The sequence below is a fragment of the Chenopodium quinoa genome, unplaced genomic scaffold (genome assembly GCF_001683475.1).
Source record: "Chenopodium quinoa cultivar QQ74 unplaced genomic scaffold, ASM168347v1, whole genome shotgun sequence".
NCBI classification, from domain to species: domain Eukaryota; kingdom Viridiplantae; phylum Streptophyta; class Magnoliopsida; order Caryophyllales; family Amaranthaceae; genus Chenopodium; species Chenopodium quinoa.
The window spans coordinates 2,042,561-2,058,432 of record NW_018743175.1 but is presented as its reverse complement, the minus strand read 5'-3'; the positions used below and the strand labels follow the sequence as shown (position 1 = coordinate 2,058,432).

At 36.7% G+C, this 15,872-nt stretch overlaps 3 protein-coding genes and 1 long non-coding RNA gene across 5 annotated transcripts; all 4 read left to right on the top strand.

The window, feature by feature from the left end:
- Window positions 1–385: 385 nt before the first annotated feature.
- LOC110732402 (putative glycerol-3-phosphate transporter 4) lies at window positions 386–7,239 on the top strand. Of its 2 annotated transcripts, XM_021912336.1 has the most exons (5): window positions 386–841; window positions 1,859–1,968; window positions 2,231–3,281; window positions 4,122–4,661; window positions 6,653–7,239. In XM_021912336.1, exons 3-5 carry the CDS (start codon window positions 2,249–2,251, stop codon window positions 6,688–6,690), a joined length of 1,611 nt encoding a protein of 536 aa, XP_021768028.1. In that variant the 5' UTR covers window positions 386–841; window positions 1,859–1,968; window positions 2,231–2,248; the 3' UTR covers window positions 6,691–7,239. The 2 variants fall into 2 exon arrangements, with proteins under 2 accessions (XP_021768028.1, XP_021768027.1); XM_021912335.1 differs by lacking the exon at window positions 1,859–1,968 and having other exon boundaries at window positions 388–841.
- Window positions 7,240–10,838: 3,599 nt separating this feature from the next.
- Window positions 10,839–11,246, top strand: LOC110732826 (cyclin-dependent kinase inhibitor 1C-like). Its single transcript, XM_021912829.1, has one exon. It carries the CDS (start codon window positions 10,839–10,841, stop codon window positions 11,244–11,246), a length of 408 nt encoding a protein of 135 aa, XP_021768521.1.
- A 1,587-nt stretch (window positions 11,247–12,833) lies between these two features.
- LOC110732401 lies at window positions 12,834–15,346 on the top strand. Its single transcript, XR_002513482.1, has 2 exons — window positions 12,834–13,023; window positions 14,854–15,346. It is a non-coding gene; the product is annotated as an uncharacterized LOC110732401 (long non-coding RNA).
- Window positions 15,347–15,361: 15 nt separating this feature from the next.
- On the top strand, window positions 15,362–15,616 carry LOC110732824 (classical arabinogalactan protein 2-like). Its single transcript, XM_021912828.1, has one exon. It carries the CDS (start codon window positions 15,362–15,364, stop codon window positions 15,614–15,616), a length of 255 nt encoding a protein of 84 aa, XP_021768520.1.
- The last annotated feature ends 256 nt before the right edge of the window (window positions 15,617–15,872 follow it).

Below are 15,872 nucleotides of genomic sequence, written 5' to 3'. Positions count from 1 at the left end.
ACTTATGTAACCTACAAAAAATGAATAAAGCGGAGCAGCCTTAACAATTCCAAGTCAATTGGAGGATTATTCTCATTAAATCCATTTTATTTATTATATTTTTTTTATTAACGTTATGTGTTTAAAGTAATACTCCGGTACAACGCTCGGACCATACCCTAGTTTCCACCCTTAAAAAGTTAAAACTCAACTCAAATTTAATTTAATTTGAGCTCAATGAAATCTAAATGGATCTAAATCATAGAACTCATACAGTCATATCCTAGTTCTCTAAATGATTATTGTAAAGCATAATAAATATTCGGATATAGAATCTAAACAGTGGAATATTCTTCTACTTTAAACAAAAGAACACCCCTTAACGCAAAGCAGCAGACATGACGTGAGTGGTGAAGGAATTGAATTGTTTCCATTCACAAAACAACTCGTAACTTCATAAGTTACTCACTTACTCGCCTTTCTTTTGCCTAAAATTGCCAGCGTGGCACCGGAGTAAAAATAATATAGCCTCACAAATAATCCACGTGTCCATCTCGAAACCTCCACCCATCTCTTATTTCTCTTCCTTTCACTCCCGCCATCGCCGTTCACCCTCTTCTCTCTCTCACTTTCTCTCTCCCTTTTTTTTTTTCTCTCTCTTCGTTTTAGCCTCTCTAACCGTTTTTCTCTCTCCTCTTACTTTGATTCTCAGTTGAATTATCTCGAACAAATCGGTTTCCGATTTCGACTTTTTTTGTTTTTTTTTTGAAATTTTGATTATGATGTCAGAAATTATAGCTACAATGTGTTCATCTTCAAATTCTTGTTGATTCATTCATTCATCTGTTTTTTTGAATAATCGGTGAGTTTTTTTTTTCTTCAGTTTGCTGTTTAATTGAAGTTTTTCGTACGAGGTGGGATTGTTTAATTAGTCATTTAATATTTAAATAATTCAATTTATTGATTTTTTTCCCTTAATTTTGTTGGTTTATATAATTGAAGTTTTTCGTATTTGTTCTAGTGATTGTAATAGGTCTCATTTTTTAATCTGTTGATTATTGATTTATTATTGTTGCCATTTCTAACATTTAAAATTTAAATTATGGGAATTGGTTACAATGGATGCAGTAAAAATTTATGGTAAGGTGTATGTAAGAATAGAGGGGTAGAAAGGAAACATAGGGTAAAATAGTGATGTAGACGGAATTTGATCCAAGGTGTTGGATATTACTACCCTCGTACTTTACCAACTTAGCTACTTGACACCCACAGGTAAGCCGGTGACTTGGAAGAGTAACTGTAATAAACTGAAGGTTTAAAATATTGGTGACTTAGGTCTAGGTGGAATATTTAAAGCAAGTGATAAAATAAATTGTATGCAGACAATTTAATGCTCAAATACCTGAAAGAATTTTAAATTTAGGATTAAATTGATTTGTGACAGAAGTTATGCTTTATATTAATTGTGTTTGATGCAGCATTGACTTAATTGTTGTCATATTAACACACCTAATTAGCCTGTATACTACTGGAGAAGGAAGGATGCTAATTCACTAATTAACCCCATGTACTTTGCAACTTATCGAATTCTTCGTCTTATTATGTAAAGTTCTTAAATTTCCAAGATGATCGATTTCACCGACGAATTCTATCATATATGCAATGTATGGAAAGTAGATATCTGTTGACATTGTGGTTACTTGGTTGCTCAATTAAATTGTTATCTGTTATTCTTTGTTTACGTTGTTATTTTCCTTTCAATTTTCAGGAATTTTTCATACAAGTAATTTTTTTATTCATTTGGTAAGTAAGCATAATAATTGTATTACCGCATAAAAAAAATTCACTGATTAACTCTAGACCAATGCAAACTTTCTAGGAAGGACTGCCAAGAGTTAGGAAGCGGAACAACCAGGCTTAAGCTTAAAACAACCTATTTACGATGTAAAGCATCGAACTGATTTGTACACCTGTCACTTATCTTCTGAGGTATAGGGCTATGAAGTTATAGGTTTGTTATAACTGGTCGTTGAACTTAAATTGATTGGTTTAGGCTTAGAGTAACGATACTGAGCTATCTTCTTAGAATCTCTCTGGTGGTTTGGCGAAAAGCATCATTAGCTAATCTTTATGATTAATGTTAACTTTATTAATAGAAGATTGAAGTACCTTATAAATTTTTTGTGATGGATAAATATCAGTATTCAAAGTTGACGTTGATGCTGAAAATTTTGTTATATGTGACTTGTAGGTTTTTTTGACCATCAAGATGGCTCGTAGCTCTAATGTGTTCAGGGGGACTCCTCCTCCAGGGATTTCTCTTATAAGAAAATTGAGAGGCAAAGATTGGAGTTTTAAGTCATACAGATATGCTGTTCTGTTAATTACCTTTATTGCTTACACTTGTTATCATGCTTCCAGAAAACCTAGTAGCATAGTGAAGAGTGTTCTGGATCCTGAACGAGATAAATCTACACTGTCAAATATCTGGCCTATTGGGAATGTTTTTGTCAGGGAAGAACTATTTGATAGTGATGTAAACAGATTAACGAAGAAAGGCTGGGAACCTTTCGATGGAAAAGATGGGACGTCAAAATTGGGTGAAATTGATGTTGCATTTCTTGCATGCTATTCCATGGGTATGTATGTTGCTGGTCACCTGGGGGATAGTCTTGATCTGCGGCTGTTCTTGACTACTGGCATGATTGGTAGTGGCATATTTGTTGCACTTTTTGGAATGGGTTACTTCTGGAATACTCATGCTTTTTGGTTCTTTCTACTGATGCAAATGATTGCTGGATTGTTTCAAGCTACAGGTTGGCCCTCTGTGGTTGCTGTTATTGGTAATTGGTTTGGCAAAAGAAAGAGGGGTTTGATAATGGGTATCTGGAATGCTCATACATCTGTTGGGAATATTACCGGGTCTCTACTTGCAGCTAGTGTTTTGGAGTATGGATGGGGTTGGTCTTTCATTCTTCCAGGAGCTTTAATTTTTTCCGGAGGCATTTTGGTTTACTTGTTCTTGGCTGCCTATCCTGAGGATGTGGGTTTCCCTTGTCCTTATGCTTCGAAGAATGAAGAGACAGGGCCGAGTAAGCTAGAAGCACAGAGTTGTAAACTTGAATCAAATGATGGTCAACCACATGTTGCCCCTCAATCGTCTTCAACTTCCAGGAGAAGTGTCGGGCTCTTTGAAGCATGTTTGATACCAGGGGTGATACCTTTTGCCTTGTGTCTCTTCTTCTCGAAGCTTGTGGCATACACTTTTTTATATTGGCTACCATTCTATCTTAGTCAGACAGGTTGGTCATGCCATTTTGAATTCACCTTAGATGTAGCTCTTTGTTTAGAACTTTAAATCAAAGTTTTTCTTACTTGGAAATTATGTGAAGTCTGATGCTGTTAATCTCTTTGTAGCTTCTCAATTTGATATTCTTCTCTTCTTTTTCAATCTGTGCTTCTTTTTAAACACAATTCTTTTATGAGGTCAAGAAATAAACTTCCTAGATATGATCTGGATGTTGGTTGATTGAATTTTTCTCCCCTCCCCCCCCCTCCTTTTTTTTAGTTGGGGAAGAAAGGATATAAGACTGATAAACAGACACGTTGCCCGTAGGACTTGCATGAAACGGATCTCCTTTTTATTTAATTTTTTTTTTTTTTTGGGGGGGGAGGGGGTGGTGGGGTGGGGAGGAACTGCGTAGACAAATGGCTGTGTAATTTTTTCAAGTACTATGAACTTTGGGAATTAGTTTCCCTTAAGTACCTTCAATATCTTAGTGAGCAGTTGATAAACTTAGATTCATAATGCGCGAGTGAGTATTTTTTTAACTCATCGTTTTGAACTAGGATTGGGGGATAGGTCAAGGGATCACTTGATGGCTTAGGATATGGTTTCTTGACTAAGATATTAGCTTTGCAAATGTAGCTAAGATTCTGTATCGTTCATGTGTTATATTTCATGTTATATGACTTAAATATAGGTTCCAACATTCTAAGAATGTTTTGACCCTTTGTTGCCTTTATTGATATCTATTTTGCATGTGATGAGTTTGAACATGGACTTTTCTTACTTTTAAAGGAAATTGAAAAGTGGGCACGGGAGTCTGACGTTTTCTTTATAATTTTATCTATCTATGCAGCAATTGGTGGAGTTTATGTTTCTGTAAAGTCTGCAGGAAATCTTTCCACTCTCTTTGATGTAGGGGGCATCGTAGGTGGCATAGTTGCTGGCCACCTCTCTGATAAACTTAATGCTAGAGCTATTACTGCAGCCACTTTTATGTACCTTGCAATCCCATCAATGCTGCTATATCGTTTTTATGGTGGTGAATCCATGACTATGAACATTGTCCTCATGATGGTTGTTGGATTGTTTGTCAATGGACCGTATGCACTCATAACTACGGCAGTTTCTGCGGATTTGGGCACTCACAGTTCGCTGAAAGGGGATTCTCGCGCACTGGCAACTGTTACTGCTATCATTGATGGTACAGGTTCAGCAGGTGCAGCATTGGGTCCTCTTCTGACTGGATTCCTTTCAAGAAAGGGATGGGATGAGGTCTTCCTGATGCTGATGATTGGAGCTCTGATCGCTGGCCTTCTGCTGTCACGGCTGGTAATAACAGAAATCAGTGATTTTCTTAAAAGGAATCAATCTAATAATGCACAAAGCACCACAGGTAACTTTCCTGCTGTTTTAAATTGCTGTAATATTCTGAGTAAAGTTCCACCTCTTTGTCTGCTCTTTTTGGGATCAAACTAAAATAATAGATTGTGGATCTTGAGAATAAGATTACTGGTAAATATTATTGATGAGGATTTTTAGTCTCCATTTGCTATTGACTTTTAGCTGCATGCAAAATGGTTGGTTCTTTCGTGTAATTCTTTTGTTTTTTCTTTCATTTGTTCTGTCTGTAGGGAACACATTTTGTGCTCACTGACCTGTTCTCATGACCTTGTTTTGCTAGATCTTTTGGGATATTAAGCTTTTTTTAGGACAAGTGAATCAAGCAGTGCTTAGAAAGATAGGGAATATGACTATTTGATTCCAGATGAGCTGTTCTCACGACCTTGGTTTTTCACTACTCTCCAAGTTTTAGTAATTGGGATCGTCATGTTGGCCTGAACTCAGGCACACCAATGACGCTCTGCTGTGTTAAAACTTTGGTAGGGTAGATTTGCTTTGTTTTCTTCCATGGTTAAATCAGAGCTGCATGTTGTGATCCTTCTTAGCAACTTTTTTGCAATTCTTCTTTTTTTCATTCCTTGGAGGACGACGATTAGACTGGCATTGTTATATACAGGTCAGAATGCTGGGCATTTAAGAAGATGAGTGTATCAGAGATGCATATGTTGAGATGAAAGTGTGGGAACACCGGGAGGGATAGAATAAAAATGTAGATTTATGGAGGAATTTTGGAGTTGCTAATGTTGAGGATAAGGCAAAGGGGAATCGGCTATATTAGTTTGGGCAAGTGAGACGACAACTGGAAGATGCTGCAGTGGTAGTGTGAAGGGTTGGTATAATGAAGATATCTAAGGCCTAAGATGATCTGGATAGGAGTTAAAATGGACACGAAGAAAGTGGTTTTCAAGATTATGCATCACTAAATAGTAGTGAATGAAGGAAAAGTATCTTAGTGGATGACCACTAGAGAATAGGAGATAGATTCTTAGGGAATGATGCTTTGGTTTTGTTGTTGCATTTGCATAGAAATTTCACTTATTTCAGCATACCGTTGGGTTGGCAGATTGGTAAGGGTTAATTTTCCATGGAAACTGGAAAGTCTACCGGTATCCCTTTTGTTAGTGTCCTAAAGGAAGCAGTAATCTTATCAAGGTGAACTCATTGTTTTTGCTAGGGTAGAAAACTTCTTCCTTATACGAGGAAGAAGTGCCGTATTAGTTACCCCATAGTCCCATACCTTACCGTTCTCCTCTTCTCCCCTTGATATCCCCCCTTCCCTTCCTCTCTAATTTGACAAGGAAACAAAGGAAAATAAAGTTTTAAAGCTGACTTCTTTTGTAATGTACTATATACAAAACTTAAATTGGAGTTTTATTCTCACCCAATGAGCAAGTGTACTTCAGCTCTGGAAGAGTAGGCAATAGAATGGTTTTAGCATGCCATGCAGTTCTGATGGGTTACCCTTCGAGGGAAGAAAAAAAGGGGGTGGGGGGGGGGTGGGTGGGTTTAAGATGAATAGGTATCCCTGCCTAAGGATTAATATTAAAAAAAAAGGTGGGAGTGAGATCAGGGGTTACAGGGGTAAGGTAGACGAGACAATTATGTTGAATACTAAAATGAGGTTGCCCTGTTGTTATTCATCTGGGAAGAGATCGTGGCCTGATATGCTGTTAAAGATGGAGAGATATGAGCCTACAATTTGGGATTGATGAGAAATTTTGATTTCCGTTTATAATCTTGCTGAGTTTGCTGTCAACATTAAGCTATAAGTAAAACTAAATGCAAAATTAAGAAATTGACCAGTTTTAGTGTAAGGTGTTTGAGACTGCGTTGAAAATGTATCACTGATCTTTAGTGCCTGATAACTCATCTAACTTGATGAAAAAGTTTTTTTAATCTGAAAATTCGAGTTTTATATAATGTTGGCTGTTATAAACTCCTTATGAAGATTTAGATTTATGGGTTCTGTATTGATTATGACAGGTTCTGAATCTCAACCTCTTCTGAGTGACCAAAGGTGAAGAATGGGACCAAAGGTGAAGAATGGGTGTGAGATATGGCACTCAACCACAGGAGCCTTATCCAAGAACAAGAAGTTGAGTCCATATGTCAATGCTATACTGCAACAGTGGTCCAATAAGTTTATTTCATAAATCGGTCATTGACCTTTTTGAACTTGCAGCAATGATACTTGACAATGTGGTTCGTTTTAGCGAATTTAGGGTCTTTTGTTTCAATTTATTTAAGTTTTTGTCGTATGCCAATGTATGTAATTGTATCAAAGCCAAGAGCTTAGATTTTGTTTTGTTTTGTAGGGCAATGAGTTTGCCTTTGGTGGTACCATAAACGGATTATTATCCGAAAGTAGGGGCACTAGATTTTTTTGTGCTTGAGTTAACAGAGGGTTTTGCCGCCTCAGTTTCTGGCTTTCTGCAACAAGTTGCAGATAAATTGTACCTTATTAGAGTCACAAGTTGATAGAACTGGTCCTTGTTAAATTGAAGATTGTATTCCTTTCACTTGCTGGTAATTATTATCTTTGATAAGAATAAAAGAAGTTATTGAAGCAACTTTTGTCTTGGATCCTTGCAAAATGCGCATGTTTAGATATCATTCATGTTTTTAATGATGGATTTTACTGCAAAACACTAGTTTTGATAACATCTTGGAAGAGAAAGAAAGGGAAAAGGAGGCGGGAGGGAGGAGATTAAGGGGTGTTCACCGGTCTAAAAACCGGACCGGACCTGTTGGGACCGGGACCTGAATTAGGGGATTTTGAGGACCGGAGACCGGACCTGATTCAATAGGTCCGGTTGCGGGTCAGACCTGAAAAATCATGTCCGGTCTGGGATTGGACTTGAATAGACCTGTTTTGTTATTTTTTTTGTTTTTTTTAATAAATAACCTGTTGGACCTGCATATGGACCTGTTTTGTGATTTTTAGACCTGTTGCATAATTTAATAATTACATAAAATCCGAAATTATCAATCACAATTTATTTATTTTTAGACCTGTTGCATAGACCTGTCTTTGATTTTAGAATTTTTTTTTTTCAAAAAAAAAAAAAAAAAAAACAATTTTACCGGGTTTCAGGTCCGGACCTGAAAACCCCGATTTTGAACCTGATCCGGACCGAAACCGGAAACCTTGAATTTTAAGGACCGGGACCGAACCTGAATCTACAGGTCCGGATCAGGTCCGGTCCCAACAGGTCGGTTTTCAAGTCCGGTCCTATTTATGAACACCCCTAGAGGAGATGGCGCTCCATTTCCCTCCAAATCTCCCCAAGACTTACAACTCCTATTTGGGCGATAATAAAATCTTAACTGGTCCGTATACAAGCCTACATCAAAGGAAAATTCGTTGATAGGAGTAGCCTACTAGTGTTATCTGTTATATTTAAGTCATTATTCCTCTAAATCTTCTATATGAAACAATTAGTCTTAACTCACATATAAATTATTTTCAGGATAAGACATTGATTAATCACTATACCGATGATTTCCTTTTAAACTTTTCTTTGCATAACCATTCATAATAACTCAAGTGAAATATTATGGCAATATAGCACCTACATACTATACATACTCTCTCCGGGTTTTTTTTTTATAAGTTAGAGTTACTATTTTCGTCCGTTTTTTTTATAAGCTAGAGTTCCATTTTTGGAAATTTCTTACAATTAAAAATATATCTTTACCCACTAATGTCCCCATTCTTTCTTACTTATCATTTCTCACTCCTCCAATGTTCCTCACTCCCTCTCACATCAATTTACTTTATACAATAAAATAAGGGTAATTTGTAAATTACCACCCAAAAATAAGACCAATATTGACATAACCACCCAAAACAAAATTATTTTTATTTAACCACCCATTACATTAAATAAGCGTGCAGATTACCACCCATTTCTAAATTCCAGTGAAAATTCCGTCAGTAGACCCCACTTTTTTTTTTTTTTTTCTTTCCTTTTTTTTCTTCTATTTTCTAGCTTTCTCACTCTCTCTCCCCGATTTTTTCACTCTTCTTCTTCCTACCTTCTTCCACCTTCAATCCTCACCCCAATCTCCCCCACTTTCTCTCTCCTCAATTTTTGTATACTTCCTAGCCACTGCAATCTACCCCACCACCCTTAACACACCCCACCGACCACCGCCTTCAACTTCCCTGCCCTCCACACACATCTCACCGCCCTCAACAAACCCCACCGAAAGAATAAGGGTCGATTTAGGGTTCATGCTTCAATTGAAGTGGGGGTTTTCTTAAATTAGGGTTCCTATTTTAAGAAAACCCCCAATTCAATTGAAGAAAACCCCCAATTCAATTTTTCTCTTTGTTGGTTATTCTTTCTTTCCCAAATTATCCCCAAATCCCCTTTCTTGTTCCTTGTTTGGATGAATTTATACCCGACAAAATCTGGGATTTTGAGAGATTAATTTTTCTAGGTAACTTGAATTTTTGATTAATTGATTATTCATGCCATTTTTTCGGTGGCGAACGGAAGGGGAGGAGAACAATTATGGGGGGCTGGCGAACGGAAGGGATGGATTTTCAGGGGGTTGGGGGGAAGGGGAGGGGTGGGGTGGTTTTCGGTGTTGCTGGAAAAAGAGATAAAAGGCGATTTGCGGGGTGATTTTCGTGGCTGCTGGAGAAGGGTGGTTTCCGCGGCTGTTTGGGATAGGCGGTTTTCGGTGGTGGTGTTGTGGTTAACGGTTTCCAGAGGTGGTGTGAAAGGTGGAGCAATGATGGTGGTGGTGGTTGGGAAGAAGAAAGGAAGAAGGTAGGAAGAAGAAAGTGAAAAAATCGGGGAGAGAGAGTGAGAAAGCTAGAAAATAGAAGAAAAAAAAGGAAAAAAATAAAAAAAAGTGGGGCCCACTAACGGAATTTTCACTGGAATTTAGAAATGGGTGGTAATCTGCGCGCTTATTTAATTTAAGGAGTGGTTAAATAAAAATAATTTTGTTTTGGGTGGTTATGTAAATATTGGTCTTATTTTTGGGTGGTAATTTACAAATTACCCATAAAATAATAACCTTATCTACCCCACTTATATCTTATTTTATTAAATATCCTAAAACTCCACGCAATCTCATCTCTAACCAATAAAAAAAACGGAGGGAGTACGAATTTAATGGCTTTTACTCAATTTGGCTTTCGCATACATGAAAATATTATAACTAGTGTTTCGGTTAGAAAACAGTGGACCTTTGGCAGATCCTTCGGATGAGTGGAGACGAAGCCCAATTCGAGTGATGACCGAATTGAGGATTTCCTGCACAGCTAAACACACGTGAACTAGCCTCGGGGGTTGCGCCGAGGAAGGCCCCTCCGAAGCCGAAGTCAGTACGGGTGTAAGATAATGAGAGAAAAGCTGTGCAAGAGAGTTTATTTGCTTGAGGCAATTTGTGTGAATGAATGTAATTGTGCAAAAATATGAGCTTTTATACCTTACTCCAATTGAGTGGATTGGGTTTAAGGAGTTAAATGGGCTGCCATTTAACTGGGCCTTGCATTACCTGACTTGGCCTTTTGAACATGAGGGTTGAACCTTGCCTTGTGGGCTTTGTTTATTTTCATTTGTGGACTGGACTCAAATACAAGTTATTTGGACCCCAAACAACTAGCTAGCTTCTTTGGCTTCAATATACAGCTTGCAGTATATAAACTACCTATATATCGTTAGCCTTAAATCTCAGGTATTTCATAAGTAAGTCATATGTTGTTCCCCCTTCAATTTATTTTAATGGATTTCTCATTTATAACTGAACTTTGTATTTAGCATTAGCTTCACTTATTGAACTTTTCTCATATTCGATTTCGAAGTATATTATTATAGAGCTTGAAAAAAAAAAAATAAAGAAACTGCTCCCCCACTAAGTTCTTATTTTCTGAAGATATATTCTCCAATCAATTCCTTTCTTCCCCTAACGTGCATGACAATTATCCCACTAATCCCATTATTAAAGATTATAATTATATTTGAAATATTTATTTAATTATCTGATAAGTGATCATCATTTTCATTTGTTTTGCTATAAATCAAGCTCAGTTCCACATTCATTTTCAAAAAACCAAAAAAACTAAAAATACACACTCCTCCCTATTTCCTTAACACATCCTCTTTGTTTTTTTTAGGTTGGTGTGTGTGGTAGAACAAATAATACCAAAATGACTCTTTCACGTGTCACTCTTGCCCTTACTCTTATCGTGGTCTTTGTAGGGTCCGCCTTTGCCCAAGGACCCGTTATGGCCCCAAGCCAAGCCCCCACCACATTGTCCACACCCGTGGCACCCGTCCCAGCCCCAGCAGTAGTTGTGGCTGCACCTGTCCCAGCCCCAGTGGCTGTAACCGCAACACCCGTGGCACCCCCAGTAGAGGCTGCTGATGCTCCTGTAGCCGAAACCCCAACCTTGGCTGCTATGCCTCCAACTGACGTTACCATGGACGGCCCCTCCATGGCCCCGGCCCCGGGACCGGATGGTGATCACGATGGTCATGATCATGATGGTGCATTTCTTCATGGAAGCAGCTTGGCTCTCATGGCTGCCCTTGGAGCAGTTGCTGTCTTTGCCTAATTCATCAAATTACAAGCATGAGATTTTTCTATTTAACTCTTTTATTGTCATTTATTTATAAAATTATATTGTGCCCTTCAAAAACAAAAAAAGAAAAAAAAATGTGTGTTTGTAGAGGGGCAATTCGCTTGTTTTTCTATATTTGTTTCCGGTGACCTTTTTAACACATGCTACGTACTCTAATCGTACGTATGTTATGGGTTGACTTTTGGTCATTAAATCTTTTCTTCAGCAATTTATTGAATTACTATATACTTCGTATTAAAGCTCCAATTTTTTCAATTGTTTGTGTTGTTTAATTTACATATACATGAGTGTTCTAATCTTTTCTTGTTTTATTTTATTAGACAACAACAATTTATTCAATACAAATACGTGTGGTAACATTGTAATCCTTTCTTAATTGATTTTCATTCGTTTTTAAAGATCTTATCATTTCATTTAATATTCATCATGTGGTCAAAGTTATAAAATTTTGACGGCCTATTTATACAAGTAGTAGTCATTTATATGAGTACTTCATAAAATCATTTGTTTGGATCAGTTTGGATATATAATTTCATAATATTAAGTTTTAATATATTTTGACCAATATGAAAAGCTTTCATATTTGTATTTGGTATTAGACAAAAGTTGACTACTGATAGATATTATAGTTATGATAATATTTGTCACAGATTATGATAATATATGTATATTTTATGTATCCTTACCGTATGAGGATTACGAGTCTTGTAAAACTCTATATATATTGATCAATGGTACACACTCCAGAGTAAAGAGTTTTCCCGAAATCTAACATGGTATCACAGCTTAGGTTTTAGATCTCAAATTTTTTTTTATTTGGTTTTCATCATAAAGTCAATCAAAAATCACACCCCTCAAATTATGTTATACCTTTAATGTCATTTTATACAATGAAGCTAGTAGTTATCATCTACTTTACTCGTTACAAAATATACTTAATCTTTTATACAGACAACTAATATAATTTGTTAGTCAAACTAGCCATTGCAATTAGATACACACTTAGTCTAATATGGGCCACAACCTGAAATTTTGACTCAACCTTTAGCGAAGGCATAATGTCAACCTCAATGTTGTTGACTTTATACTTGTATTATGAGGAAATTAGACCAACTTAGCTCAAAAAGACTCAAAGTTGTTTACAAATGCCAATCAATATAAGGAAAATAAAATTCGTCCAATCAAACTCAGACCATGCTTAAGTTGTGAATAATTCAACTACAGAGTAATTTATGCTTAGTAAACTTTTAACAAATCTATTCAGAGTAGTCAATGCCATTATTAAGGTCTTGTTCGTTTCAACCAAAATTGATTAAGATTGACGCTTAATATTCCACTTAGATTAAACAGACTGCAGATAGTTTAAGACTTAAGTCCATAATTAGTTTATATATCGTCTTAGACGTACTCCTTACCCGAACTTATTACGGAGTAATCCAAGAATAGCGGGTACCTTCATCAAATCTTAAAACCTTAAAACTTTGCACAACTTCTTCAGATGTAACTCCCATTTGTGGGATTGAGCGAAATACTCGTACATGTACGGTGCATTCGGGTGTATATAACAATCTTTCAACAGCAAGCACAAGTGGCAGCAGCAGCATGAGTGATGAAGGTAGTACCATAATAGTACGGCAAAGTCAGAGTATGAGAATCGAGTTTCCCTTTACGCTTAAAGTGGGTCAGGTCTTTACTGGCTTTGGCGTTGGTTGTGGTCTTGGTATCGGCGTTGGTCGCCCCATCAATTTAGGTACTTTCTCTCTCCTCAATTCCTGATTTCACATTCTACTTATGGATTTGGGTAATTTGTTCAAACGCAAAAATGGCGAAAACCCACATCAATTACCACCTCAAAAACCCTGTAAACTTCTAATTTTGTGTTTTATTATTTTTTATTGCGAGTTAATGTACTAGTTTCTATGTTAGTTTATGTTGATTGCTAGATTTATTTTGTTTTCTGTACTAGTTTTGATAGTTTATGAATTAGCCCCATAAATTGTTATTTGTTTGAATTTTTTTGGTTATTTATAGAGTTATAATTGTGTATGAATGCCCTATTTTCAGAAATCAAATGGGTGACTGTTTATGTATGATTGTCCAGGAAAAAGGATAGCAGGAGCTTTAATGTTCCTCAAAATTTATGAAATGGCACTTAATTTTTTTAAATTTGAATTTGGAGCTATATGCTTTACTTGTTCTGTATGTATCTTTTTTGTTGTGTTAATGTAGAGATGTAGACATTTGTTGATCTTGTTAATGGAGCTTCAGGATGACTATTAGACATTGGGGTTTGTAGACATGCTCATTGCTACTTATTGGTTGAACAGGAATTTTGCGGAGGGTCCATTTGCCCCTTCATGTATCGTGCTTTGTGTTGGTCAATTTCGAAGGATGGCTATAACTTGCTTGACGAGATATGCATACATTGTTGGAATTTTTCGACCTTCAAGTCATGATATATTTCTTTCAATTCTTTGCCTCGATTGTTGTCTGGAGTTGCCGGGCTTAATGGCATTAAGGTTGTGTAATGACCTTGCCATTAGTGAGATCCAAAGGGTGGATTTTAGGGTCTAGAGTTGAAGCTGTTACCTTTATAGGAAGAAGAAGCAAGTCTGAGTGCAGTCAAAAGTTACCCATATATGAAAGAATCAGATTTTAAGTGTGCACAATCTAGGAGATTTTCCACCCAATTGCTAGGAAGGATCCAGCCATTCATGCAAGCTATTCCATTCAGGCGAAGCTTGGGTCTTGATCCTACCACTATCATACTTTAATTGGTTTGGGCTATATGATATTTGAGCCATTGAGGTTAGGCTAGATTTTTGCTTTGTTGTATAGGTTGCTCTTGGGCTTTCGACGATAATCTGTTTGACTGCTTACTTTTTTTACCGTAGTTAGACTAGTTACATGTAGTGATGTACGAAATATGTATTCTTGGAATTTGGCTTCTCTATTTTTTTCTTTCTTTCTCCACTACAGTGTATTTACACTTTCATTTACTTAAGCCATAATCAGTGGCGGACCCAGGAATTTCCGACTGGTGAGTCACAATCGTTAACCAAATACGTAAGAAAAATTTTGACAACATGACAAGCTTAGCTCTCTAATAATTGACAAGATTAAAATCTATACAAGCATTAGGGTGTATTGACAATTTGACAGACATAATTGACTATATCATTAGGGTGGGTCGACTATATCATAAGCAATCGTCTGAATCGCCAATCAAATCAGCACATATGCAAAACCCCATATAAATCTACTAAAGCCAATGGTGTATTGACAATTTGACAGACATAATTGACATCAATAAACACCCTAAATAAACACTGACTACAATTCACATGGTCAAAAAGATTCAAATTTCATCAAAAACCCAGCAACATTAACAAGAGGTTCAAAGTTTACCAAACAAACAACAACAAAATCAACCAAAGAAAATAATTTTTTTTTTTTTTTTTTTTTTTTAAAAAAAAACTTAGAATTTTTTTTTGGGCACTAATCCAGTTGTTTTGAAGCAGTAAATAGTGTTCATATCATTATGCAGTTTTCAGATCATTTTATTGATCTGTGGAATGAGGTGCTATCCCTATGCTGAACCAAGTTATGAGTGCTGCTAGTGGTGCTACACAGGCTTTCTCTGGTATGTAATTTTTTCTCCTCTTCTTTAGTTTTCAATCGTTTCATTGTTTTTTTTTTTTTTTTTTTTTTTTTTTTTTTTTTTTTTTTTTTTAATATATATATATAAAAGAAACTGCTCCCCCAATAAGTTCTTATTTTCTTAAGATATATTCTCCTATCAATTCCTTTCTTCCCCTAACGTGCATGACAATTACCCCACTAATCCCATTATTATACAGTATAATTATATTTGAAATACTATTTAATTATATGATAAGTGATCATCCTTTACATTTGTGTTGCTATAAATCAAGCTCCAATTCCACATTCATTTTCAAAAAACCAAAAAAACTAAAAATTCAAACTTCTCCCTATTTCCTTAACACATCCTCTTTGTTTTTTTAGGTTGGTGTGTTGTGGTAAACCAACAATACCAAAAAAAAAAAAAAAAACCCTGACATCCAGGGATGGGTCTTTCACGCGTCACTCTTGCCCTTACTCTTATCATAGTCCTTGTGGGGTCTGCCTTTGCCCAAGGACCTGTTGTGGCCCCGAGCCAAGCCCCCACCACATTGTCCACACCTGTGGCATCCCCAGTAGAGGCTGCTGATGCCCCTATAGCCGAAACCCCAACCTTGGCTGCTATGCCTCCAACTGACGTTACCATGGACGGCCCCTCCTTGGCCCCGGCCCCGGCCCCGGGACCGGATGGTGATCAGTGATCACGATGGTCATGATCCATGATGGTGCTTTTCTTCATGGAAGCAGCTTGGCTCTCATGGCTGCCCTTGGAGCAGTTGCTGTCTTTGCCTAATTCACCAAATTACAAGCATGAGATTTTTCTATTTAACTCTTTTATTGTCATTTATTTACTAGTATAAAATTACATTATGCTCTTCAAATAAAAAAATTGTGTGGTTGTAGCAATTATTCGAGAATCATACTCGTTCCGGTGACCTTTTTAACACATGCTACGTA

What these genes read in the sequence shown, in the direction of transcription:
- LOC110732402 (XM_021912336.1), top strand. Translation starts at nt 2,249, where the DNA reads ATGGCTCGTAGCTCTAATGTGTTCAGGGGGACTCCTCCTCCAGGGATT. An exon ending in ATTCTATCTTAGTCAGACAG is followed by an intron (nt 3,282 to 4,121) that starts GTTGGTCATGCC and finishes CTATCTATGCAG; the next exon opens with CAATTGGTGGAGTTTATGTT. An exon ending in TAATGCACAAAGCACCACAG is followed by an intron (nt 4,662 to 6,652) that starts GTAACTTTCCTG and finishes TGATTATGACAG; the next exon opens with GTTCTGAATCTCAACCTCTT.
- LOC110732824 (XM_021912828.1), top strand. Translation starts at nt 15,362, where the DNA reads ATGGGTCTTTCACGCGTCACTCTTGCCCTTACTCTTATCATAGTCCTT.
- LOC110732826 (XM_021912829.1), top strand. Translation starts at nt 10,839, where the DNA reads ATGACTCTTTCACGTGTCACTCTTGCCCTTACTCTTATCGTGGTCTTT.